The 22,537-nt window shown below is 40.0% G+C and overlaps 1 protein-coding gene across 3 annotated transcripts in view; it reads right to left on the bottom strand.

Annotated features, from left to right (window-relative positions):
* Positions 1–22,537, bottom strand: part of Stk39 (serine/threonine kinase 39) — a 263,115-nt gene that overhangs the window by 180,698 nt on the left and 59,880 nt on the right. For all 3 annotated transcript variants that reach the window (XM_042694158.1, XM_042694159.1, XM_042694160.1), the window contains exons 3-5: positions 16,899–17,007; positions 7,814–7,955; positions 5,917–5,972 (exon numbers count right to left, since the gene is read on the bottom strand). In XM_042694158.1, coding sequence (XP_042550092.1) covers positions 5,917–5,972; positions 7,814–7,955; positions 16,899–17,007 — 307 coding nt within the window. The remainder of the gene's footprint in view (positions 1–5,916; positions 5,973–7,813; positions 7,956–16,898; positions 17,008–22,537) is intronic.

The raw sequence follows: 22,537 nt of genomic DNA, 5'->3' as shown, positions 1-22,537 counted from the left end.
CCTATAGAACATTCTTTTTAGGTTCATAATAAGTTGAGTGTTTCTTGTAATCTAACCCAAGCCCCATTTATCTTCCCTTGTCTCACAAAAAGTTCTGGGAAAGAAAATGTATATATGTATGGCACAATTAGTAACTTATTTAAAATAAAAATTATTATGATATTTCTATTAGGAAAACAAAAAATGTTCTCTCTTAAAAACGATGCATGCACAAGCCGGACGCCAGTGGCTCACGCCAGTAATCCTAGCTACTCAGGAGGCTGAGATCTGAGGATCACTGTTCAAAGCCAGTCCACGCAGGAAAGTCTGTGAGACTCTTATCTCTAATAAACCACTAGGAAACCGGAAGTGGTGCTTTGTGGCTCAAGCAATAGAGCACTTGCCTTGAGAAAAAAAAAAAGCACGTAATAATACTCTTAAGCAATATACTACATTCAAAGACATAAATGCAAACTAAAATCCCTTTTCTAATTTTTACACAAAGTAACCTAATGGGGCATAAATGTACAAAGGGAAAAGGGCATGAACGGTCTTGGTAAAAGTAATCTATTATTTGCCCAAATATAATAGGTAGCAACCAAGACAAACCGTTTCAGTCCTACTATTCTGTGAGTCTCTCCCACCAATTCCCCCTATATTACCAGACAAAGATACCAGCAAAATATTTAAAATCCACTTCCTAGATCCCCAGGTCCACATTTGGGACAATTTCAATCGCAATAATAACTTCCTGGTATAACTGAAACTCTAAAAGTTGTGTGTGACAATGGCTCAATAGTTATGTGCCTATAACCATATAAAATGATGCTTACTGAAATGAACTCCAAGAAATGAAAAGAAGAGTTATTGTTATTGTACTGTTTGCAGTTATTTTTTCCTGTTTTTCCTTTAGTTTATTCCCTTCCATCGCTGATTTGATTTCTGTACCCTTTGTCTTATATACAAGTTGATTATGATTTGGGAGGTGGAGGGGAAGCACAGAAAGGATGAGACACGGGATAAACCTATTCAGCAGTGACACTCACTAGATACTATGCTGGAAATGAACCATACAACTTAGGGGGAAGGGGATTGGGAGGGGGAAAACTGGGAGAAGATGAGGGAGGGGTGATTCTGAGTTACATAAGTGTAACCCCTCTGTATATTACCTTTACAAAAAAAAATTAAATTGAAAAAAAGAAAAAGAAGATGAATGAAATTCCCTGCTCTAGGGTTTTACTGCAGTGTTATATAGGCTTCTTATGACTTTGACAAAGGAGAAAAGGGGAACTAAAGTAGATGTTGTCTAAGATTTCTTCCCAACCTACATCTCTGTGGTTAAATTAAAACTGTGGACAAAAGGTGAACCAATCCAGCAGTGACACTCACTAGAAACTATGTTGGAAATGAACTTTACAGCCTGGGGGTGGGTGGTAGGATGGGAAAAAGTGGGAGAAAATGAGGGAGGGGAGTGACATTGTTTAAAAAGAAATATACTCATTACCTGACTTATACACTTCTAACCCCTCTGTATATCACCTTTACAATAAAATTCAAATTAAAAAATAAAGAAAAACTGTGGGTATGTATGTTCCTTGAAAGGTACTATTCCAATGCTATGAATATGTATGGCATGTGTTTCTTTTTCTAAATAATAATATATCTAAAAAGTCACCCGTATAAGACAAGTTCTGAGCACTTAAGGTATGTCTGGATCTTAAGTCAACATAAAACCATGAAATCAGATGTCTTCATTTATTTATGTAGATAGTATGCTAAACACTGCATAAAATACTTAATATTCTAAAACAAAACAAAATAAAAGCTGTGTGTGAATTCAGCATTGTGCTCAGGTGAGAGAAGAGGGACAAACTGGAAATTTTAAGTAAGTAACGATTTCAGAGATATAAATATGGCACTTATTTAAATACTTAGTAGGCTATCCTTTATAGCTCGGAAATGGTGGTTCTGGTTTATATTACAGAAGCCTGAAGCTGTATGTACCAATAGGATGCCAAGAAAACCCTGGACAACTGTCCACTGTGCCCTTTATATACCAACTCATTTATCATTACCATGCTCTGTGGGACCTTCTGAACTCCCCAACTTCCACCAGCAACCTTGTACTACCTACCCCCTACAGTGAAGAAAACCTCCTAAGGATTGAGACAGAAAGAAAAGCTCAAGAAACCTTAGCTTGGAGGATCCCAACTGAGAAAAAAGAAGAGGACAATGTGTTCCAGAACCCAATAAAGAGCTCAGATCATTAATCTGACAAGAATAATGAGATGAAGAGGCTGGCAGGGTACCAAGCGGCAGAGTAAGGCAGGGCTGACCTGCCTTTGCACTTCAAAGGCAATCTGTGGGATTTTGACCCTCTTAGGGAGAAACAATCATTTCATCACCAAAGAAAACTCTTCATGTACTTCCTTATCAGCTTGAAGTTAGATTGATTTACAGGAAAGTTCTCTTCCAAATTCCATTAATTAGTGAGTTTTCTTCTTTCTATCTCGTCAAGTCCCCCAGAGCCAAATCTTGTACAAGACAAAACTGAGGATCTCCAGGCACAGCAGAGAGACACAGTATGATCCTGCTGAGTGTAGCCACGCTGGTACAACAGTACCACTCGTGACAGTAGTAGCAGCAGACAAGCTCCTGATAATATCCATCGCCTGCCCACTGTGCCCACTACTGTTAAGAGTACTGGACCTGAAGAGCTGCCTTCAAATTCACAGAGAAACATGAGCCAGGTTGTACTTTTATCCCCTGTTAAAGGAAAGGAGTCTTAGAGTAAGTTGCCTAAGGTCATAGAATTACTGATTGGTGCCTTGGGAATTTCAACCAAGCTAGTTAATACCAAAGTCTGCACTTTTAACAACAGACTATTTGAGCATTTTGCTCACAATATTTTTTCAGCTGTTGCTTTTTTAGTTGAAGAATTTTTCAAGCTGTTCCTAACTTGTAGGATAAGAGACATTGCCTTAGTGATGACAAAATATGCATCTATAGGTATCTAGACAGTTGAAAAACAAAATTCCTTATGAATAATGACATGAGATGCCAACGTAGCAGGGAAAGGGATGACCAAGCTAGGGGATGAAAATAAGAGGACCCAAGCTCTCTTCTGTGGATTGTGCCTGAAAGTTTTCATAATAAAAGGTTTTAAAATGGCTTTATCTTATTGGCAGTTCAGTGAATCATTTCTTTTTCTTTTTTCTTTTTCTAATTTTGTGGTGGTCCTAGGGCTTACATTCAGGGCGTAGGTGCTGTCCCTGAGAGTTTTTTTTCTTCTTTTTTTTTGCTCAAGGCTAGCACTCTACCAACTGAGCCACAGCTCCACTTCTAGCTTTTTGGTGGCTAACTGGAGATAAGAGACTTAATGGCCTTTTCTGCCTGTGCTGGCTTCACCCTGTTTTATGAGTTAGAGTTACTTTTACTTTACAATAAGTGTCATTTTCATTTTGTACCCAGAGAACTGTTCCTGTCCATTGCCCATTTTATATCATTGATTTCATACAGTTTTTTTCATTTTTGCAACAACAGGCAGGGCTGTATCTAGACTTTAGGTGACATAAAACTTGTGCAATCTGGACATTCTTGTTAAAATAGACAACATAAAATTATTAATGCAAACATTATATAGAGATACATTTCTTTTTTAAAAGCACACTAATGATTCCGAGTCTTAAAAATTCAATCACGTTCATCAAGATGCCTTGGACAATATTTTTTTTCTTTAGGGTTCATTCTTGCCAAGCAGGCACACTACCATTTGTCTGAGGGCTCCAGTCCTTTTGCTCTTCTGGAGCCATGACCTTCTCAATCTCTGCCTCCTGGATGGCTAAAATGATAATTTAACAGAAATGCTTACATGAGACAAATACTGGAGGCAAAATGGCTTCTTCCTCTCCACCAAGAACACTACAGCTCCAAGAAATACACTGTACCCAGGGCACTTGAAGCTTAAATCAGTGGCTGCAAGGGAAATTAGAGCCTGCCTGAAACAGGCATTCTCATCCATCTCACAGATGAGCAATCTGGGATTTAAAGATGCAAGGACATGTCTCAAGTCACACAGTGGATGTCAAATTTCGATTCAAAAGCCTTTTGTGGGGCTTAACTGATACACAGTTTCTCTCAGTGGTCTTAAACCAACCACTGGATTTAAGAAAATGTATCTTTTCAAAGTAATTCAATTTCATTACTGGTCCTCCAGAGAGATGGGAGGCTTTCACTTAAAAAAAATTCTAGTTTCCCGCTGTATTTCCAAAACATGTCTTCACTCCTTAAAACAAACAAACAAAAAGTCAAAAGCCTCCTCAGTGTGCCTAGCTAAATACAAAAGCTAAGGTCAGAATCCTCCCTGTGTTCCTGGCTACCTGAGAGGCCAGTGACACTGAGGAAGGGGCAAACAGGAAGTCAGGGTTGACTCCGCTGGGAGGGTAGTTGGTGAGTAAGCCGAATGCAAGGCCCTAGAGCTGATCCCAGGACAGACCCCACCGCCCCTTACAGGGGGGGGGGGGAGAATGAGAGGGGGGAGGGGAGGGGAGGGGAGGGGAGTGGAGGGGAGGGGAGAAGAGGGGAGGGGAGGGGAGAAGAGGGGAGGGAGCGGAGGGGAGCAGAGGGGAGGGGAGGGGAGGGGAGGGGAGGGGAGAGAGGAGAGGAGAGGAGAGGAGAGGAGAGGAGAGGAGAGGAGAGAAGAGAGGAGAGGGGAAGGAAGGGAAGGAAGGAAGGAAGGGAGAGAGCGAGGGAGGGAGGGAGGGAGAGGAAGGGAAGGGAAGGAAAGGGGAAAGGAAAAAGGAAAAGAGGAAAGGGGAAAGGGAAAAGGAAAAGCGGAAAGGGGAAAGGGGAAAGAGAAAAGGGAAAGGGGAAAGGAAAGGAAAGCAGGCAGGAAGGCAGGCAGGCTAAAGCTTATTAGCCTTTGTGTCTATGTCAGGGGTTTGCTTTCTGTGAACTCTACTTACCATTTCTACTACCACTAGATCCTCAGCTTAGTTGACACAAAACTTGGAAAAGGAATTATGTTACTATGATCAACTTAATAACAACTATGTATGTAAAGAGCCCAAATCTATGCTAGAAAATAGAACCTTTCTACCTCAACTCAAAAAAAAATAATATGGAAAACCTCTACATTCATAATGACAGAGCCACGATCACTGATTTTCACTGAGGGTGGTGCTAGCAAAAGCTGCTAATAAAAGCTAACACCAGGAAGTCAGAAGGCTGAACACCCAGCAGTGGCAGGCACAGTCAGTATGCCAAAGAACTGTCCAGACAAACATTCCAACAGCATCCACAAACAGAAAGTTTTAGGTGAAAGGATGGATGAGTTTATATGGACACAGTTGCCCTTCATCCGGCCTTCAGGATACTCTGATAACTTGAAGGAACAGAATGAGAGGCCTGGAGCATAGAGCATGAAAAGTCACTCAACATCATTTCCTACAGCCCCAGCTGCCCACCAGCCAATCACAAACTGCCATATCAGATACAGTTAAGTACAAAAGAAGCCTTAAATTTTAAGAGTTATACCTCCTCAGCCACCTCTTCAGAAGTAAAAGGCTTTTAAATTAATGTGCACAAACTTTTATTTTCAAGTTCATCAACTACTTTTTTGCAGCTAGATAAATATTATTCAATCTGCAATATTCAAGACTAAAAGCCTTCTCAGATAGAAATAATGAAATTGAAAGTAAGATCATTCTTCATCAAAATTTCTGTACTCAAACAGCATTATTTACTTGAAGATCCAAGAAACACTTATCAAAACAGCAGGACAATGTGGCATACTTCAGACCCAAACATGTTATATATACTTATCATGTCGAAAAGAGAAGCATTTTTTTAGATAGCATATGATTTTATTCAATTTAAACATTTTCTTGAAACTGCTACAGTTCTATAAACAAACATTTTTATCTTTATCAGCTTTACCTGCTATTTGTACCGAACCATCTTCACCCAGAAGAATATTACCAGCTTTCAAATCCCTATTAGAATGAAAAAAGGGGGAATGAATTGGAAAGAACAGACAAAATAGTACATAGGCTCACTGAGAAAGTCTTTAAAACACAGCACACAAGGCCTGTTTGACATAATTATTATTTTATGAATATTTAAATTACATTATAGATTTTAAATGTTACAAAGATACACTGTCATTTTATACTTTGCTCCTGGGTCACAATTACAATTTCAATAAAAGATACTTTATGTGAAATCATTATCTATATTTAATTAAATCATTACTTAGTAGACTATTTTATGTTTCAGAGTTAGAAACAGTCCTAATTTCACAATATTACCATATCATAAAGAATTAAAGCTTCATGTAAGTAAAGCCATTCTACTTTCACTTAAATTTGCCCGTGGTGCTTTTCCAAACCATAGAGTTTTTAAAAATTAGTTTTATCATCAGGTGCCAGTATCTCATGCCTGTAATTGTAGCTATTCTGGAAGCTGAGATCTAACTATCAAGGTTTGAAGCCAGCCCAGGTAGGAAAGTCTGTAAGACTCTTGTCTTCAGTTAACCACCACCAAAAGCCAGAAATGGGGCTCAAGTGGTAGAATACCATGCCTGAAGGGAAAAGCTCAGAGAAAGCACCCAAGACCTGAGTTCAAGCTACAGCCATGGGGAAAAAAATGATTTGATCAATCTCTCCCTTGAAAAGATATCAGTGATTGATTATAAAGTTCCATATAGCATTTCTTTACTACATAGAAACTATGCAGAGCAATTTCAACACTTAAAGAAAAATAATTTGTACATTTGATTTCTAAAGTAATAGTCTTTTTCTAAGTATTGAACAGTATAGTGTAATTAAATACATACCTCATAGTTCAGGTTAAAATAAGTACATTACTAGTATTACTGGTAAATAGTTTTCTATTTGTTAAAACTCCAACTATGCATCATGCACTCATATTCTATGTTATTCAAAGAACTAGTATTCTATATTACAAAAAAAAAGGAGGAAATCAGTGTCTCTTCCTTCTCTCACCATTAGGTCAAAAATAATTAACATTTATGAAGCCTTGCCTGTATTAGAAAATTAAAGCTAGTATCCAGTTCAACTGAGTGCACTTAAAGTAATTATGTTAACTAATTTTTAATGAGTCTACTTAACACTTTTTATAATCAGCTTTTTTTTTAGTGAAAATAGAGAAACCAATCCCAAGTATACCAATATAATCCATCCAAATTTAGCCTTTTATCCTTAAATTTTGTTTTGGTTTGGTTTTTCTTAGTACTGGGGATCAAATGCAGAGTCTCCCACATACTAAGCACAGGATCAACCACTGAGCTACATCTTCAGCCCTGATACTTTCCTCTCAGCTATATAGCCTAAGTTACAAGCAATGCCAAACTTATTCTCATGTGCTTCCTTGAAGTTCCTTAAAATCTAGATCTAGGGTCTGACTCCAATGGCTCATAGGGAGCCTAGGTCCTCATGCAACCCTAGCTAATGGGGAGGCTGAGATTTGAGAATCACAGTTCAAAGCCCGCCTGGGCAGGAACATCTATGAGACTCTTATCTCCAATGAATTACCACAAAGCCAGAAGTGGAGCTGTGGTTCAAGTGGTAGAGCACTAGCTTTGAGCAAAAAAGCTCAGAGAGTGCCCAGGGCCTCAAAGTCCCAAGCCCCAAACTGACCAAAAAAATCCCTAGATTTAGGAGTTGAAGGAATGGATCAGGTGGCAGAGCTCCAGGCAAAGAGCAAAAGCATCAAATACTGAGTTTAAGCCCTTATCTCAGGGGAAAAAAAACAAATAACAACATAAAAAACTAGAACTAAGTATATGAAGAGTTGAATTCTACAGACACTATACCTGTGGATCTGACCATTTCTGTGTAGATAGTCTAAGCCTTCCAAAACCTCTTTAAGAATTGTTGCTATTATTGCCTCTTCCAGAACTCCATTCTTGTGCTCTCCTCGATTGACAATGTACTTGATGATATCCAACATTGAGCCTGAGTGGCAAACAGAAGAATTGAAAAAGTGAATTTATAAGCATCCCCATTTCAGATTATGACATCCTCTACTAATAGAACATTAGTACAAACATCAAAACAGAACTTTTGCTTACTTACTGTGAATATTCCCAAGACATACAAACAATTGAATGCAGCCCATGACTGACGAAACTAAATCTATAACTGCAAAAACACTAACTGTGTGAACTTAAACAGAAGACTTTGAGGAACCAAGGACTTGGGAGTGTAGCTCAGTGGTAAAGTATGTACTTAATATGTGCAAGGCTATGATGGCTAATCATGGTTTTCAACTTGATTGATTGAGAGATAACTAAGAGATTAACAAAGTACACTTGTGAGTATATCTATGAAGGTGTTTCCAGAGACAACTTACAGTAACTGAGGGGAAAAATACACTCAGGGCAATGCCATCCAAGAGACTAGCAGCCCAGATGGACTGTGAATGGACAGAAAAAGCTAGCTAGCTTGTACAATGTCTACTCTTCTAGAACATGTGTATCCACTGAGGCTACCATTGTCCAAGGACACTAACCTCAGCTTTTTCTGCTTGTCAATGTAGACTTACACCAGTAAAACTCTCTCCAGAGAGATTCCAGGCCTTCAGCCCTGACACTTGGGCTGCATCATTGGTCCCCTTTAGCAGTGACTGAGTTCTGCAGCTCTCTCATTGCAGACAGCTATTTGTTGAACCATATAGCCTCCAATCATACATACCTACTTAGTAAATACCCTTCTATAATTATATGTGCATATAATAAAATATACATAGTTCCTATCAGTTGTGTTTCTCATGAGAACCCTGACTAATACAACAACCCTAGGTGGGTTTGCTATCACCACATTTTGGCAAAAAAATTGTTCAGTACTACTTAATTATAAACAATTATAAACAAACTTTAAGATGGCTAACAAAGAAAAAAGTAGGAGGACAGGAGTAAGACAGCAGTGAACTGCTGCAAGAATGATTAATAGTTCTTCTTTAACATCTAAAACGAAAGTGGGAGGCAGAGAGAGTATGTGGTCTCTAGACCTCTGCTTATAACCAAAGAAATCCCTTTCTATGATTCTAGGCAATCTTTGTTTTCATCTACCTGATGATTCACGTGCTTGACTTTCATAATAAATAAATAAGTAAATAACTATCTAGCACTTTGTTACTGTGTACATTGGTATCCTGGGCATTGTGACTTCATGTTTCAACACATATTAATATTCCATACCTCGGAGTCATTTTAAAAGTACTAATTACCCAGAGGTTCAACATTTCTGAAGAGTTAACAAATGGCCTGCCTCAAGACTTGAATTTGGCTGTAGGTGCTCCATTATTAGCTAAGATGATTGAGTTTCCCCATCAGATACTACTGTACCAGATTAGCTACCAGCTTCATTAGGAGATTCAATGTGATAGATGTTATAGAAAAAAAATAGATGCATATTTTCCTCTTTAGAGAGATAAATAATCTGTTCATACATTTAACCTTGAATGTTATTTGGAAAATTTCAGAGGAAAAAAGGGAGAATATAATATACCAGATATATGTGCATTTCTGGCCTGCTGAAAGAAAAACAAACAAAAGTCCCTATTACCCAGTGTTCCCATTACCTGTGGAAACCTGTTGAAAATCTATTCTTCTTACCTATAGACCTAGGGGGCTGGATTGAACTCCTAAATTCAATAATGAATTTTCTATAAGAAAAGACAACAGACATTTTCAAGTCTATAAAAGTGAAAGGTTAATTGGGATTAAAATCACCAACTTAAACAGAGTATTTGAAACTAATCAGGATCCAGTCATCAGAACTCTTGTTTTCTCTGAGCTGGTGAAACTTCTTGGCAAGAGAAAGAAATAAACAGGACTCAAACAGGGAAGGAAGAAGTCAAAATATCCCTGTTAGCAAATGATATGATACTGTACTTAAAAGACCCTAAACAGAAAACACTTCAATGTGAGAAATGCCTTCAGCAAAGTTACAGAATGCAAAATCAACATACAAAATCAATAGCTTTTTTGTATACCAACAAGGAACTTGCTGGGGAGAAAAAGTCAGGAAAACAATCTCATTTACAGTAGACTCAAAAAGCAAAATAAAAGCCGGGTATTGGTGGCTCATGCCTGTAATCCTAGCTCCTCAGGAGGCTGAGATCTGAGGATCACAGTTCAAAGTCAGCCCAGGCAGAAAAAGTCTGTGAGACTCTTATCTCCAATTAACCACCAGAAAACCAGAAGTGGCACTGTGGCTCAAGTGGTAGTGTGTTAACCTTGAGCTTAAGAGCTAGGCCCAGAGTTCAAGCCCCATGACCGAAAAAAAAAAAAGCAAAATAAAGTATCCATACATATGCTTAGCCAAATGTTAAAGATTTTTATAATGAAAAGTATGAAGTATTAAAGAAAGGAATTGTGGAAGGCACCAGAAAATAGAAAAGATCAGCCAAATGATGGATTGGCAGAATTGATAATGTTAAAATGAGTACACGTCCATAGGCAACATAAATATTCAGTGCAACTACCATCAAAATTTCAATGCTATTCTTTATTAAAATAAGGGGGGAATTCTAAAGTTTACATGGAAACACAAAAAGATGAGCCAAAGCAATCCTAAACAATAACAAGCAATACTAGCAGACTTATCATACATACTTGACTTCAAACTATACCACAGAAGTATAATAAGAAAACACAGCAAAGAAAAAAAGACATATTGGTCAAGGAAAGAGACCAGTAGATATAAAATAATACGGTACATACTGTACTGATTCTTCACAAAGATCCAAAAACCATACATAAGAAAAAAAGATACCCCCCCTTCACCCCCCCCCACCTTTGCTGGGCACCAGTGGCTCATGCCTGTAATCCTAGCTACTCAGGAGGCTGAGATCTGAGGATCGTGGCTCAAACTCAGCCCACGCAGGAAAGTCCGTGAGACTCTGATCTCCAATAAACCAGTAGAAAACCGGAAGTTGCACTGTGACTCAAGCTGTAGAGCGCTTGCCTTGAGCTGAAGAGCACAGGGAGAGCACCCAAGCCCAGAGTTCAAGCCCCATGACTGACCAAAAAAAAAAAGAAAGAAAGAAAGAAAGAAAAAAGACCCCCTTCTTTAATAAATGGTGCTGAGAAAACTGGGTATCTACATGAAGGAGACTGAAACTATATTCCTATTGTTCATCTTGTAGAAAAGTCAACCCAAATTGTGTCAAAGAGCTGGGCTCTGGTAACTCACTCCTGTAATCCTAACTACTCAGGAAGCTGAGATCTGAGCATCAATGTTTGAAACCAGCCTGGGCAGGAAATTCTGTAAGACTCTTGCCACCAATAAACCTGACATGCATTTACCCAAATCATCACAAGGTCATACTAAAGCTATGAGCACAACTATGTTTATCACAGCAATATTCACCATAACTAAGATATGGAACCAACCCAGATGCCCCTTAGTAAATGGATAGATCAAGGAAATGTTTATATATATATATTATATATATATATATATATATATATACGTACACATATATATATATATATATATATATATAATGAAATTCTATACCTCCATTAGAAAGAATGACATTGCCCCATTTGTTAGGAAATGGAAAGACTTGGAAAAATTATATTAAGTGAAGTACAGCAGGCCCGAAGAAACATAGGTCCCATGGTTTTTTTAATTTGGAATAACTAGTATACGTCTAGTAGAAGCAGAAAGGTACATATGACCATATAAGAAAATGCTAAGTGAAATGCACCCCAAGTTAAGGACACAAGAGGTTTTATCTTTCTTGCTGTTGTTTTTAATGTATTTATAATATACTATGTAATTTTTTTTGTTTCTTTTGTATGTTCTTCCCCCATGGTATACCCCTGTTTTCACTGTATTTGATTCTGGTGTCCTTCATCTTGTATATACATTTCTCTAATTTGGGTAGGGGAAGGGAAAAAACAAAATGCTTAAATAAGGATACAGGTTGATCCCTTGTAACAATGAGATGTACAAGACACTATGTTGAAAACAAACTTTACAACTTCATGGAGGGGAGGGAGGAATTGGGGAGGGCAGGGAGGGAAGCTATGGTAGGGGAAAAACAAAGGAGGAAGTAACAATGCTTGATAGGAAATGTACATTATCTCACTCATGTAACTGTACCCCCTCTGTACAGTATCTTTACCATAAAATATATAGTAAGGGAGCTTGGAAGGTGGCTCACTGGTAGAGCACTTGCCTGGCATGCATAAGGCCCTGGTTTGATTCCTCAGCACCACATAAGCAGAAAAAGCTAGAAGTGGTGCTGTGGCTCAAGTGGTAGAAGAGCTGAGGGATGGCACCCAGGCCAGGAGTTCAGGCCCCATGACCAAAAAAATAATACATATATATATATATGTAATAAAAAAAAAAGTAACCAAAAAAAGGTGAAGTGGCACTGTGGCTGAAGAAGAAGAGGAGGAGGAGGGGGGAGAGGAGGAAGAGGAAGAAGGGGAGGGGGAGGAGGAAGAGGAAGAAGAGGAGGAAGAAGAAGAAGAGTAAAAGACTTTAAGGAGGGCCTGGAATTCTGAAACTACTAGAGGAAGGCAGAGAGAAAACAGACACAGGCAAGAACTATCCCAATAAGAATACAATATCAGGGCGCTGGGAAGGTAGCTCAGTGGTAGAGCGCTTGCCTTGCATGCCTGAGGCCCTGGGTTCGATTCCACAGCACCACATAAGCAAAAAGAAAAAAGCCGGAAGTGGCGCTGTGGCTCAAGTGGTAGAGCGCTAGCCTTGAGCTGAAGAGCTGAGGGACAGTGCCCAGGCCCAGAGTTCAGGCCCCACGACCGGACCCAAAAAAAAAAAAAAAGAATACAATATCACTAGGCACAGTGGTTCACACCTCTCACCTCTCAGGAGGTTGAAATCTGAGGATCAAGGTTCAAGCCAGCAGAGGCAGGAAAATCTGTGACATTCTTATCTCTAATTAACCACCACCAAAAAACTCAAAGTAGCACTGTGGCCCCAGTAGTAAAGCATTAGCCTTGGTCAAAAAAAGCTCAAGATAAGGCTCAGAGCCTACACAAAAAGGAACAAGAACAAGAACAAAAAACAGGGAGGGAGGGAAGGAAGGAAGGAAGGAAGGAAGGGAGGGAGGGAGGGAGGGAGGGAGGGAGGGAGGGAGGGAGGGAGGAGAAAAAGAAAGAGGAAAGAGAAAATGAGATAAAAAGAAAGAGAAAAAGAAAAAAGGAAAGAGAAATAATGAGAAGGAAGAGAGGAAGAAAGAAAGAAGACTACAATAGCTTAGGAAATAAAAGCAAGAATTGACAAAAAAAATATGATTGTGTCCAGTTAAAAAGTTCATGCAGGTCACTGGAAACAATAGAGTAAAAAGACAGCCTAGAGAATGTGAGAAAAACCTAGAATTTATAAGAAACTTAAAAGTTAGTGAAAAGAAAAAAGAGAAGCAAATGAGCCAATCAATAAATAAGAAATGGAACTGAACACTTTGTAAATAAATAATAAATACAGCCAATAAATACATGAGAGAAAAAATGTTCAACAACCTGTAGCTATCAGGGAAGCAAAAATAAAAACTCCCTGGTGTTTCCATCTAACCTCAGTCAGAATTGGCATCATCAAGGAAACAAGGAAATATTGGGAGGATGGGGAAGATGGGGAAGGAGCCCTTATTCACTACTGTTAAGAATGTAAATGACTGCAGCCACTACAGAAATCAGTATGAGAGTTGCTCAAAAAAACTTAAAAAATTGAACTTCTGTATGATACAGTTGCACTGCTTCTGAGTATAAACATAAACGAATCGGTCAATTTACTACAGAAATGTCTGTATCCTTAAGTTTCTCACAGCATTATTCTATATCCAAACTATGGATTCAACCAAGATGGGAAAAGGTGGTATACTTATACCGTAAGAGTTTTACTCAGCCATTAAGAACGAGATTATGTTGTATGGAGAGTAAGAAAGAACAATAGAGAGAGCAAAAGAGAGAGCAATAGAGCGATGGAGTTACATTTAACACATGGAAGGAAATGTCAATGATGAAATCCTTTTATATTGTACCATTTAATTTATGGAAAGCACAGTCCTCCATAGAAAGAAGGAATCGCCCCAGCTCTCAATATTTTGGTGCAGACTTTATAGCCTTTCTTTTCCTCTTTTATCTTTCATGTTCAATCAAAAACTAAAGCAGACACTCAAGGAAACAAAGATTACTAGGACTGAGGAGGACTGGGAAGGAAACAGCTAAGTTCTCCGTGTTCCCTATGGGTAAACCCATTATAATATGTTCTTCATCTCATTTCTGAGCCTCTGGCTTAATCCAAGAGATTCTTTAAAAAGAAGAAACTTGAAATGTGTACTATAAGCTTTGGCTTTCTTTGGGCTATACAGAATGATCACTTCTAGTCCTAAACTATCCCTCATCCCTCAGGACTACACACAGAGGATGTAACCCACAGAGAGCTAAGGAAGTCACTTAGATATTTTAAGTGAGTTGGAGTATAGCACAACTTTAAAGTTGACAGTCCTTCAGTCTCAAAATCCAGCAGCAGCAGTAGCAGCAGCAATTACTATGTGTGTGACCTTGGTCAGGTTGCTCCCTTGAATTTAGGGATGTAGTCAAGGTCAAATGAGATAAGTAAGTGAATTTTCTTGAACAGGATCTCACCATAGCATAACTGTTAATAATAAAGTTAATGGTTTTTCTCAGTCCCTCTCTCACTGATGTTGAGTACATGGACAAGAAAGAGCCATGTCAATTAAACTGACAATAACTTACATGATGTCAGAAATTTCGGAGGTGGGGGGAGGAGTTGGGAAGGTGGGAAGGGAAGGGATGATAGGGGAAAAACAAAGGAGGTGACAATGCTCGATAGGAAATGTACTCATTACTTTACTCATGTAACTATAATCCCTCTGTACAGTAATTTTTACAATAAAAAGCATATGTATACACACACACACACACATATATGAAGAAGGAATAAAGGAAGAAAGGGAGGGAGGGAGAAAGAGAGGGAGGGAGAGAAAGGGTAATGATATCCCTTCTGATCACCACATAAGTAAACACTCAACACACATTTCTCTCCAAGTCAACTGAGCACCCACTGAACACCAGGTTCAGAGAGTCCAAGTATACTATAGTTCTTTCTTCAAACGAAAGAACAGTCCACATGCTTGAGCCTGCAGTCTCATGTCTGAAAGCATAGTCACTAGCCATGTGGGGTGATTTAAATATGAGTGAAGTAAGACTAAACAGAAACTCAGTCCCTCAGTCATACTAGCTACACATCTTCCTTCTCAGAAAGTTTTAATATTAGAGCAACACTAAAATGATCTTGTATATTACAATGCACTAAGTACTGAACAATGTTTTAAAAGAGTTCAAAGCAACCCCTTTTTGCAGATAAAATATGCATATTTTTAATGATCTGACTTCCAATGGCTCATTTAGCTATTCAGAGGCCGAGATATGAACATGAAGGTTTGAAGCCAGCACAGGCAGGAAAGTCCCTGAGACTCTTATCTCCAATTAATTACCGAAGAGCTGGAAGTGGAGCCGTGGCTCAAGTGGTAAGAGTGCCAGCCTTTAATGAGAAAAACTAAGAGACAGTACCTAGGCTTAGAGTTTAAGTCCTAGACTTCAAGTCTAGTATTAGCACAAAAAGAAAGGGAGAAAGAAGATGAAAGAAGATGAGGAAGGAGAACAAGAGAAAGAGGGGAAGAGGTGGAAGAGAAGGAGAAGGAAATGAGTTTTAAGAGGCAACACTGCACTGCACTAGGAATGTAGTCAGCACAAGAGAGTGCTTGCCTGGCACTTCTGAGGCCCTGGATTCATGCTCAGCACTGCGAAAAAAAGACAAAAGAAAGAAGGAAAAAGGAAGAAGGTAGAATGAGACAAAGAAGAAGAAGAAGAAGAAGAGGAGGAGAAGGAGGAAGAGGAGGAGGAGGAGAGGAGGAGAAGGAGGAGGAGAGGAGGAGAAGGAGAAGAGGAGAAGGAGGAGGAGGAGGAGGAGGAGGAGGAGGAGGAGAGGAGGAGAAGGAGGAGGAGGAGGAGGAGGAGGAGAAGGAGGAGAGGAGGAGAAGGAAGAGGAGGAGGAGGAGGAATAGGAGGAAGAAGAAGAGGAGGAGGAGGAGGGGGAAGAGGAGGGGGAGGAGGAAGAGGGGAAGGAGGAGAAGGAGAAGGAGAAGGAGGAGGAGGAAGAGATGGGGTGCTAATGGCTCACACCTGTAATCCAATTAATGACCAAAAAGCCAGAAGTAGAGCTGTGGCTGACCACAAAAAAAATTTTTTTAAATTTAAAAAGCTCACACACAGCACCTAGGCTCTGCATTCAAACCCTAGAACTGAATGCACACACACACACACACACACACACACACACACACACACACACTCAGAAGAGGAGGAGGAAGAAGAGGAGAAAAAAGGGAGGGAGGGAGGCAGGGAGGGAAGGAGGAAGGAGGGAAGAGAGGGAGGGAAGGAGGGAAGAAAGAAGGGAGGAAGGGAAGGAAGAAAGAAGGGAGGAAGGGAGGGAGAGGTAAAACTGGCTAATGGTTTTGAAGAGAATAAGTGGTGAAGGAAGAGGTGATCTTTCATGGCTTGAGTGCAGGTAAAGGAAGAAGAGACAATTAAGGCTGAAGAGATTCACCGGGAAAAGGCCAGAAGCATGGAACACACAACGTGGTGCCTGAGCCTCACCTAACCTACCTGGAGGTATTTAAAATGTGGATATAGGACATGGATATTCCAAGAAGTAGAAGCCCATTATGAAAGGCTTTGAAATCTTATATTAATAAACCTGGACTTCCTTCTTTAGATAACAAATCTTAGAAGCCCAGGAAAGAGAAGAGTCAAATCCAACATCTCATTTGGCACACACTTCCCCTAAAGAAGGGGACAAAAGGAAAACCAGCAAGCAACCACAAAACCCACTTACCTCCACTTAGTAATTTCATGACCAGCCAAAGTTCATCTTTTACCACAAATGAGGTGTAATAGGTCACTACGTTGGGATGGCTGCACTGACTCATGGCTTGGATTTCTTTCTGCAAAAAGAGCAAAACATGACATAATACCATAATGCACAAAGGGAAAGAGGAAAACACACGTGCACCACCACTGGGTACCTCGCAATGCTCCCATCTGAAAGCCTACCTGGGGCTGCCTCCGCCATCACTTCAAAGAAGTTATGTGAAGGCACCTCTCACCCTTGTCAACTGGCATCAGAATGCCTCCACCTCAATGGAGACCAGCCACAGCACAGAGGAACTTCAGCTCAGGATGTCACTCTGATGTCCCCTGCCAGTAGACAGCTCTGCCATACAAGGACTAAGTGTCTCCTACAAATATGAAGGCCTCAGCACACAGAGAAAAGACTACTGGCAGCCCTGGGTGCTCTGAATTCTGATGATCCTCATTTGCTCCCTTCACCAAAAGGGCACAAAACCATCTGTGTCTCAGGACTGTGGAAGTAATGAGTGAAAGAAAAAACACTGGAAAATGGTAAACTATCATTTCTTAAACTATCTTTTTGGGTAAACATTCTCTCCAGAAAAGAGGGTAAGACAAAGTAAAGTTAAAGTAAGTTTCAGAAACTATATGTCATGCTAACAGTGTCAAGGGAAATATTAGCAATCGATGGCTCTGAGAAGTCCTGCAGTAAATAAACTGTCATAGTTTAGACTGTTCTCACAGCAGAAAAATAAGGTTGTGTGTATTACATTCGGAAAATGCTGCTAGAGGGAGGAAAAGGTTGTAGCTTGTTCTGTTTTATGGTTCTGGGGTTTGAATTCTGGGCTTCACGTTTGCTAGGCCAATATTTTACTTAATGAGCCATGATTCCAGCCCTTTTTGCACAGGTTATTTTTGAGATTAGGTCTCACTTTTGCCCCAAACCAGCCTTGACCACAGTTCTATTTATGTTTCCTGTTGTAGCTGGGATAACAGGAATGCCCAACCATGTCCATTTTTTCTGTTGAGATGGGACCTCACAAACTTTCTTGCCAGGACCAGCCTCAAAAAACTTCCAAATTTCCGTTTCCCACACAAGGACAGAAGCTACAAGGACAGAAGCACACCATTATATCATATCCAGTATTAGTGAGATAGGGTCTGGTAAACTTTTTGACTGAACTGGCATCAAGCCAGAATCCTCTTGATCTCTGCCTCCCAACTAGCTAGAAATACAGGTGGGAGCCACCAGCCTCCAGCCAAAAAACCAAATATTTACATCACCACATAACTAAGCTTTGAAACAAAATGAATGAAAACCTTCAAGAAAGCATACTTGGCTGCAAAGCTCAAGGCCATACTAGATTCGGTTTGCCGTGTCAAAGCACGGTGACAGCCAGGAGGATGCCATCTAACGCTAACCCTCAATATTTTACTTATTTATTTATTGGTTGGTTGGTTGTGGGGCCTGAACTCTGGGCCTGGGTGTTGTCCCTTAGCGCTTAAGCTCAAGGCTAGCACTCTACCACATGAGCCACAACGTCACTTCCAGTTTTCTGGTGGTTTATTGGAGTTAAGAATCTCAGGGACTTTCCTGCCCGGACTTACTCCTGAGTAGCTAGGATTAACACACATGAGCCACCAGTGCCAGGCTCAATTAACCCTCAATTTTAAAGGTATCAACCAGGCCAGCTCAAGGCCTTCTAAGGTGCCGTCCAAAACCCACAGGAGCACCCTGAGTCATCACAGGAATCTCATGCCCACTGTTATACATTCATGATGAAAGAAAATAATTTTGGTGTTTTAGGCAAATATTTTCAAACATAATGAACTTCTCACCAACTTCTAGTTCACTCAATAACCTGACCAGCACATTTCAACTGGGGCTATTTTTGCACATCGAAGTGCAGATTACCAGGACAAAGGTCTGAGTCAGATAATCTGGCCAACTTACAAATATCTATATCTGTATCTATCTATCTATCTATATATATATATATATATATATATATATATATATACATATAGATATTCATATAGATGCTTATTAAAAGTGTTTCCTGCTAATGGCAAATGTCTAAGAAACTCACCAACTTCTTTATTTTTCTAAGTTAAACATGTTTTTCCACTGCTCCGCTTACCCATTTAAGTAATTACAGTTTTCCATGTCTGACACTTTTCAGTTCTCAATTTGCCACCATTTGAACAAGATCTGAAACCCAAGATCCAGTTTCCATGTGTTTCCGGTGTCAGGTTCTTCTATCATGAGAAGCTTCTAGGGTGAAACAAAATCCTGCAGGCCATTTGTGCTTATACTCACCAACACAGGCCCGCTGTGGGGATGGCCCGGTCAGAGCACCTGATGCATGAGACAGAGGCCCCCTTTCATTAAGCAAAATGGGGCATACCTTGGCACTACGTAAGCAGTGCAAGTGAACATCTTCCAAGCTTCCTATCCCAAATATTCCAATCAGTAACCAAAATGTACAACAAATAACCAATCCTCATGCAAAAGGATAGTCTTTTCCAACGATGCCAGATTGGGTACAGTCTGAGTGAACACTTTCTTTTTTAAGCCTTTTGCATTTAGATAGCTATGATATCTCTTCCTCCCTACCCAAAACATCACATTTCTCTGATGCTATAGTGAGCAAATTGTGTGTGTGTGTCTGTGTATGTTTGTATACACAATTACTTTATATAATCTATGGGTATAGCTAACAAATCTAAAAAAGTGAGGAGGGTCACCACAGATAAAGCTCCCACCAATACCAGTGCAGGAGAGAATGCAGACAGAGGAAGGAAAGGTGGGAGCCTGGGATGGAATCCGCGTAAATCTGCTAGTTTACAATCTCACATTTTCTTCCACGCAGCCTCCTGGGCTTGTGCCACTTGGCTACGGAGTCCATAGCCCATACCCTTTCCCTATCCCTTTTAATCCTCAGCATTCCAGGGGGGCTTCTCATACCTAAGGACATGATGAGACTTGCCTTCAATAAAGCACCTGTCACTCTGGTCTAAGGTATGTCCAATGCTGCAACTGCACATAACAGAAGAAACGAGGTCCTCTACTGACCTACTAGAATCTTCACTAATCTATTAACCATTGTATAGTCACCTTCTAAAGAAGTAAAAACTTGGAAAGTATTTCTAGAATCCAGTATTCTTCCCATAAACTGAGCCCCTCTAGGGCTGGAGCAGAGCACAATGTGGAACAGAGCTTCACAAACTGGAATGTGCACATTGGCCCTGTGGAAAGCCTGGGACCTAAGAGTCTGCATGTCTGACAGGCCTGAGTGACACTAATGCTGTGAGACAAGGAACAAGACTTTGGGTGGCAATGAAGCACCGTGAGCTTTGGCGGAAGGAAGAGGTGTGCAGGGCTGCGGGAAGATGAGAGGAGGAAACACGAAGCACTGTCAGGAGGGTGACAAGGTTAAGGGCTGAGGCGGAGGACAAATCTAAGGACACAGCCTTATCAAGTCCAATCTGAGAAGAGGAGCAGAAAGCGAGATGTAATATAAAGAAGATTGCAGCATTCAAGTAGCTTGAGTTCCATTTAATAGGAACGAGACAGAAAACAGGAGAATAAAGAAAATCACAGAACTCTGAATCTGGCCCACATCTGTGAAAAGTGCCATTAAGAACTATCACACAGGATTCCCTTCAGAGTCCAGTGAAAGTCTCTGACATGGCACCAACTTCCAGACTAAGCCATAGCTCAGGCTCAATGGGCTCACACGGCTTCATCTGAGATGCATCCAAAGTAACATTTCACAGGAGCAGGAAACAAACTTAAAATAGGGTGCCCAGTAAAGTGCCCAAACTATCCACTAAGCAGCAGCTGTTGCTGCCTGGACCATGGGTGGGGAAGGTGGACCAAAGGATCCTACATGCTGCTATTGGGGATAATGGGCAAGCTTTGCAAAGCACAGGATGGCACAGACCCACAGGTGGACACAGCAATTTGGAAAATTCCCAAATGTCTAAGATACAAAATTTAAAGATATAAAACATGCAAAGTAGCTGGGTGCAGTGGCTCAGGCCTATAATCCTAGCTACCTATCCATATTCCAACCTCATTCTTCAAGGAAATAGAAGAGGCAATCCAAAAACTCATATGGAACAATAAAAGACCCCGAATAGCAAAAACGATCCTTAACAGAAAGAACAGTGCTAGAGGAATATCAATACCAAATTTCAAACTCTACTATAAAGCCAAGGTAATCAAAACAGCTTGGTACTGGCACAAGAACAGACCTCAGGACCAATGGAATAGAATTGAAAACCCAGAAATGAACCCACAGACCTATAGCCATCTAATCTTTGATAAGGGAGCTAAAAATTAGAATGGAAGAAAGACAGCCTCTTCAGTCAATGGTGCTGGCAAAATTGGTTAATCGCTTGTAGAAAACTAAAGCTAGATCCTTATATATCACCCTGCACCAGAATCAACTCCAAATGGATCAAAGACCTCAGAGTCAAAGCAGACACTCTGAAAACATTACAGGATGGAATAGGAGAAACCCTAGGTCTCCTAGGCACAGGCCCAAATTTTCTTAATAGAGACCCAGAAACACAACAAATCAAAGAAAGGTTGAACAAATGGGATTATATAAAATTGCAGAGCTTCTGCATGGCAAAGGACATAGCTAGCAAGATCAGTAGAAAGCCCACAGATTGGGAGAAGATCTTCACTAGCCATACAACAGACAAGGATCTCATTTCTAATATACCTGGAACTCAAAAAATTAAATCCCCCAACAACAAATCTTCAAAGAAATGACTGCCCAATAAATAAGTGGGCTAAAGACTTAAAGAGAAACTTCTCTGAAGAAGAAAGAAGGATGGCCAATAGACACATGAAGAAATGCTCCACCTCCCTAGCCATAAAAGAAATGCAAATCAAAACAACATTGAGATACCACCTCACCCCAGTTAGAATGGCTATAATCAAGAACTCTAATAACAACAGATGCTGGAGGGGAGGCGGACAGAAGGGAACCTTACTGCATTGTTGGAGGGAGTATAAACTTGTTCAAAACTTGGAAAACAGCATGGAGGTTCCTCAAAAGACTCCACATAGAGCTCCCCTATGACCCAGCAATCCCACTTTTGTGCATTTACCCAAATGATCACAAACAAGACCATACTAAAGCTACCAGCATAACTATATTTATTGCAGCATTATTTACCATAGCTAAGATATGGAACCAACCCAGATGCCCCTCAGTAGATGAATGGATCAAGAAAATGTGGTATATATACACAATGGAATTCTATGCCTCCATCAGAAAGAATGACATTGCCCCATTTGTTAGGAAATGGAAAGACTTGGAAAAAATTACATTAAGTGAAGTAAGCCAGGCCCAAAGAAACATAGGTCCCATGGTTTCCCTTATTTGCAATAACTAGAATATGTCTGAGTCAAGCAGAAAAGGTCAGATAAGTTGATGTTAGGGAAATTAACCCCATGATAAATATTCAAATGTTTTTTTTCATGCAATTGTTTCTAACATATTTATAAGATGATTTCTTTGATGCTTTGTATGTCCCTCCCCCACGGTATAATCCCTGCTTTCCCTGTATATGATGTTGGTGTAATTTGTGGAGGGGAAGGGAAAA

This window comes from Dipodomys spectabilis, unplaced genomic scaffold (assembly GCF_019054845.1).
Source record: "Dipodomys spectabilis isolate Male_0828 unplaced genomic scaffold, ASM1905484v1 ptg000174l, whole genome shotgun sequence".
NCBI lineage: Eukaryota > Metazoa > Chordata > Mammalia > Rodentia > Heteromyidae > Dipodomys > Dipodomys spectabilis.
This window is presented reverse-complemented; position numbering and strand designations above follow the sequence as displayed.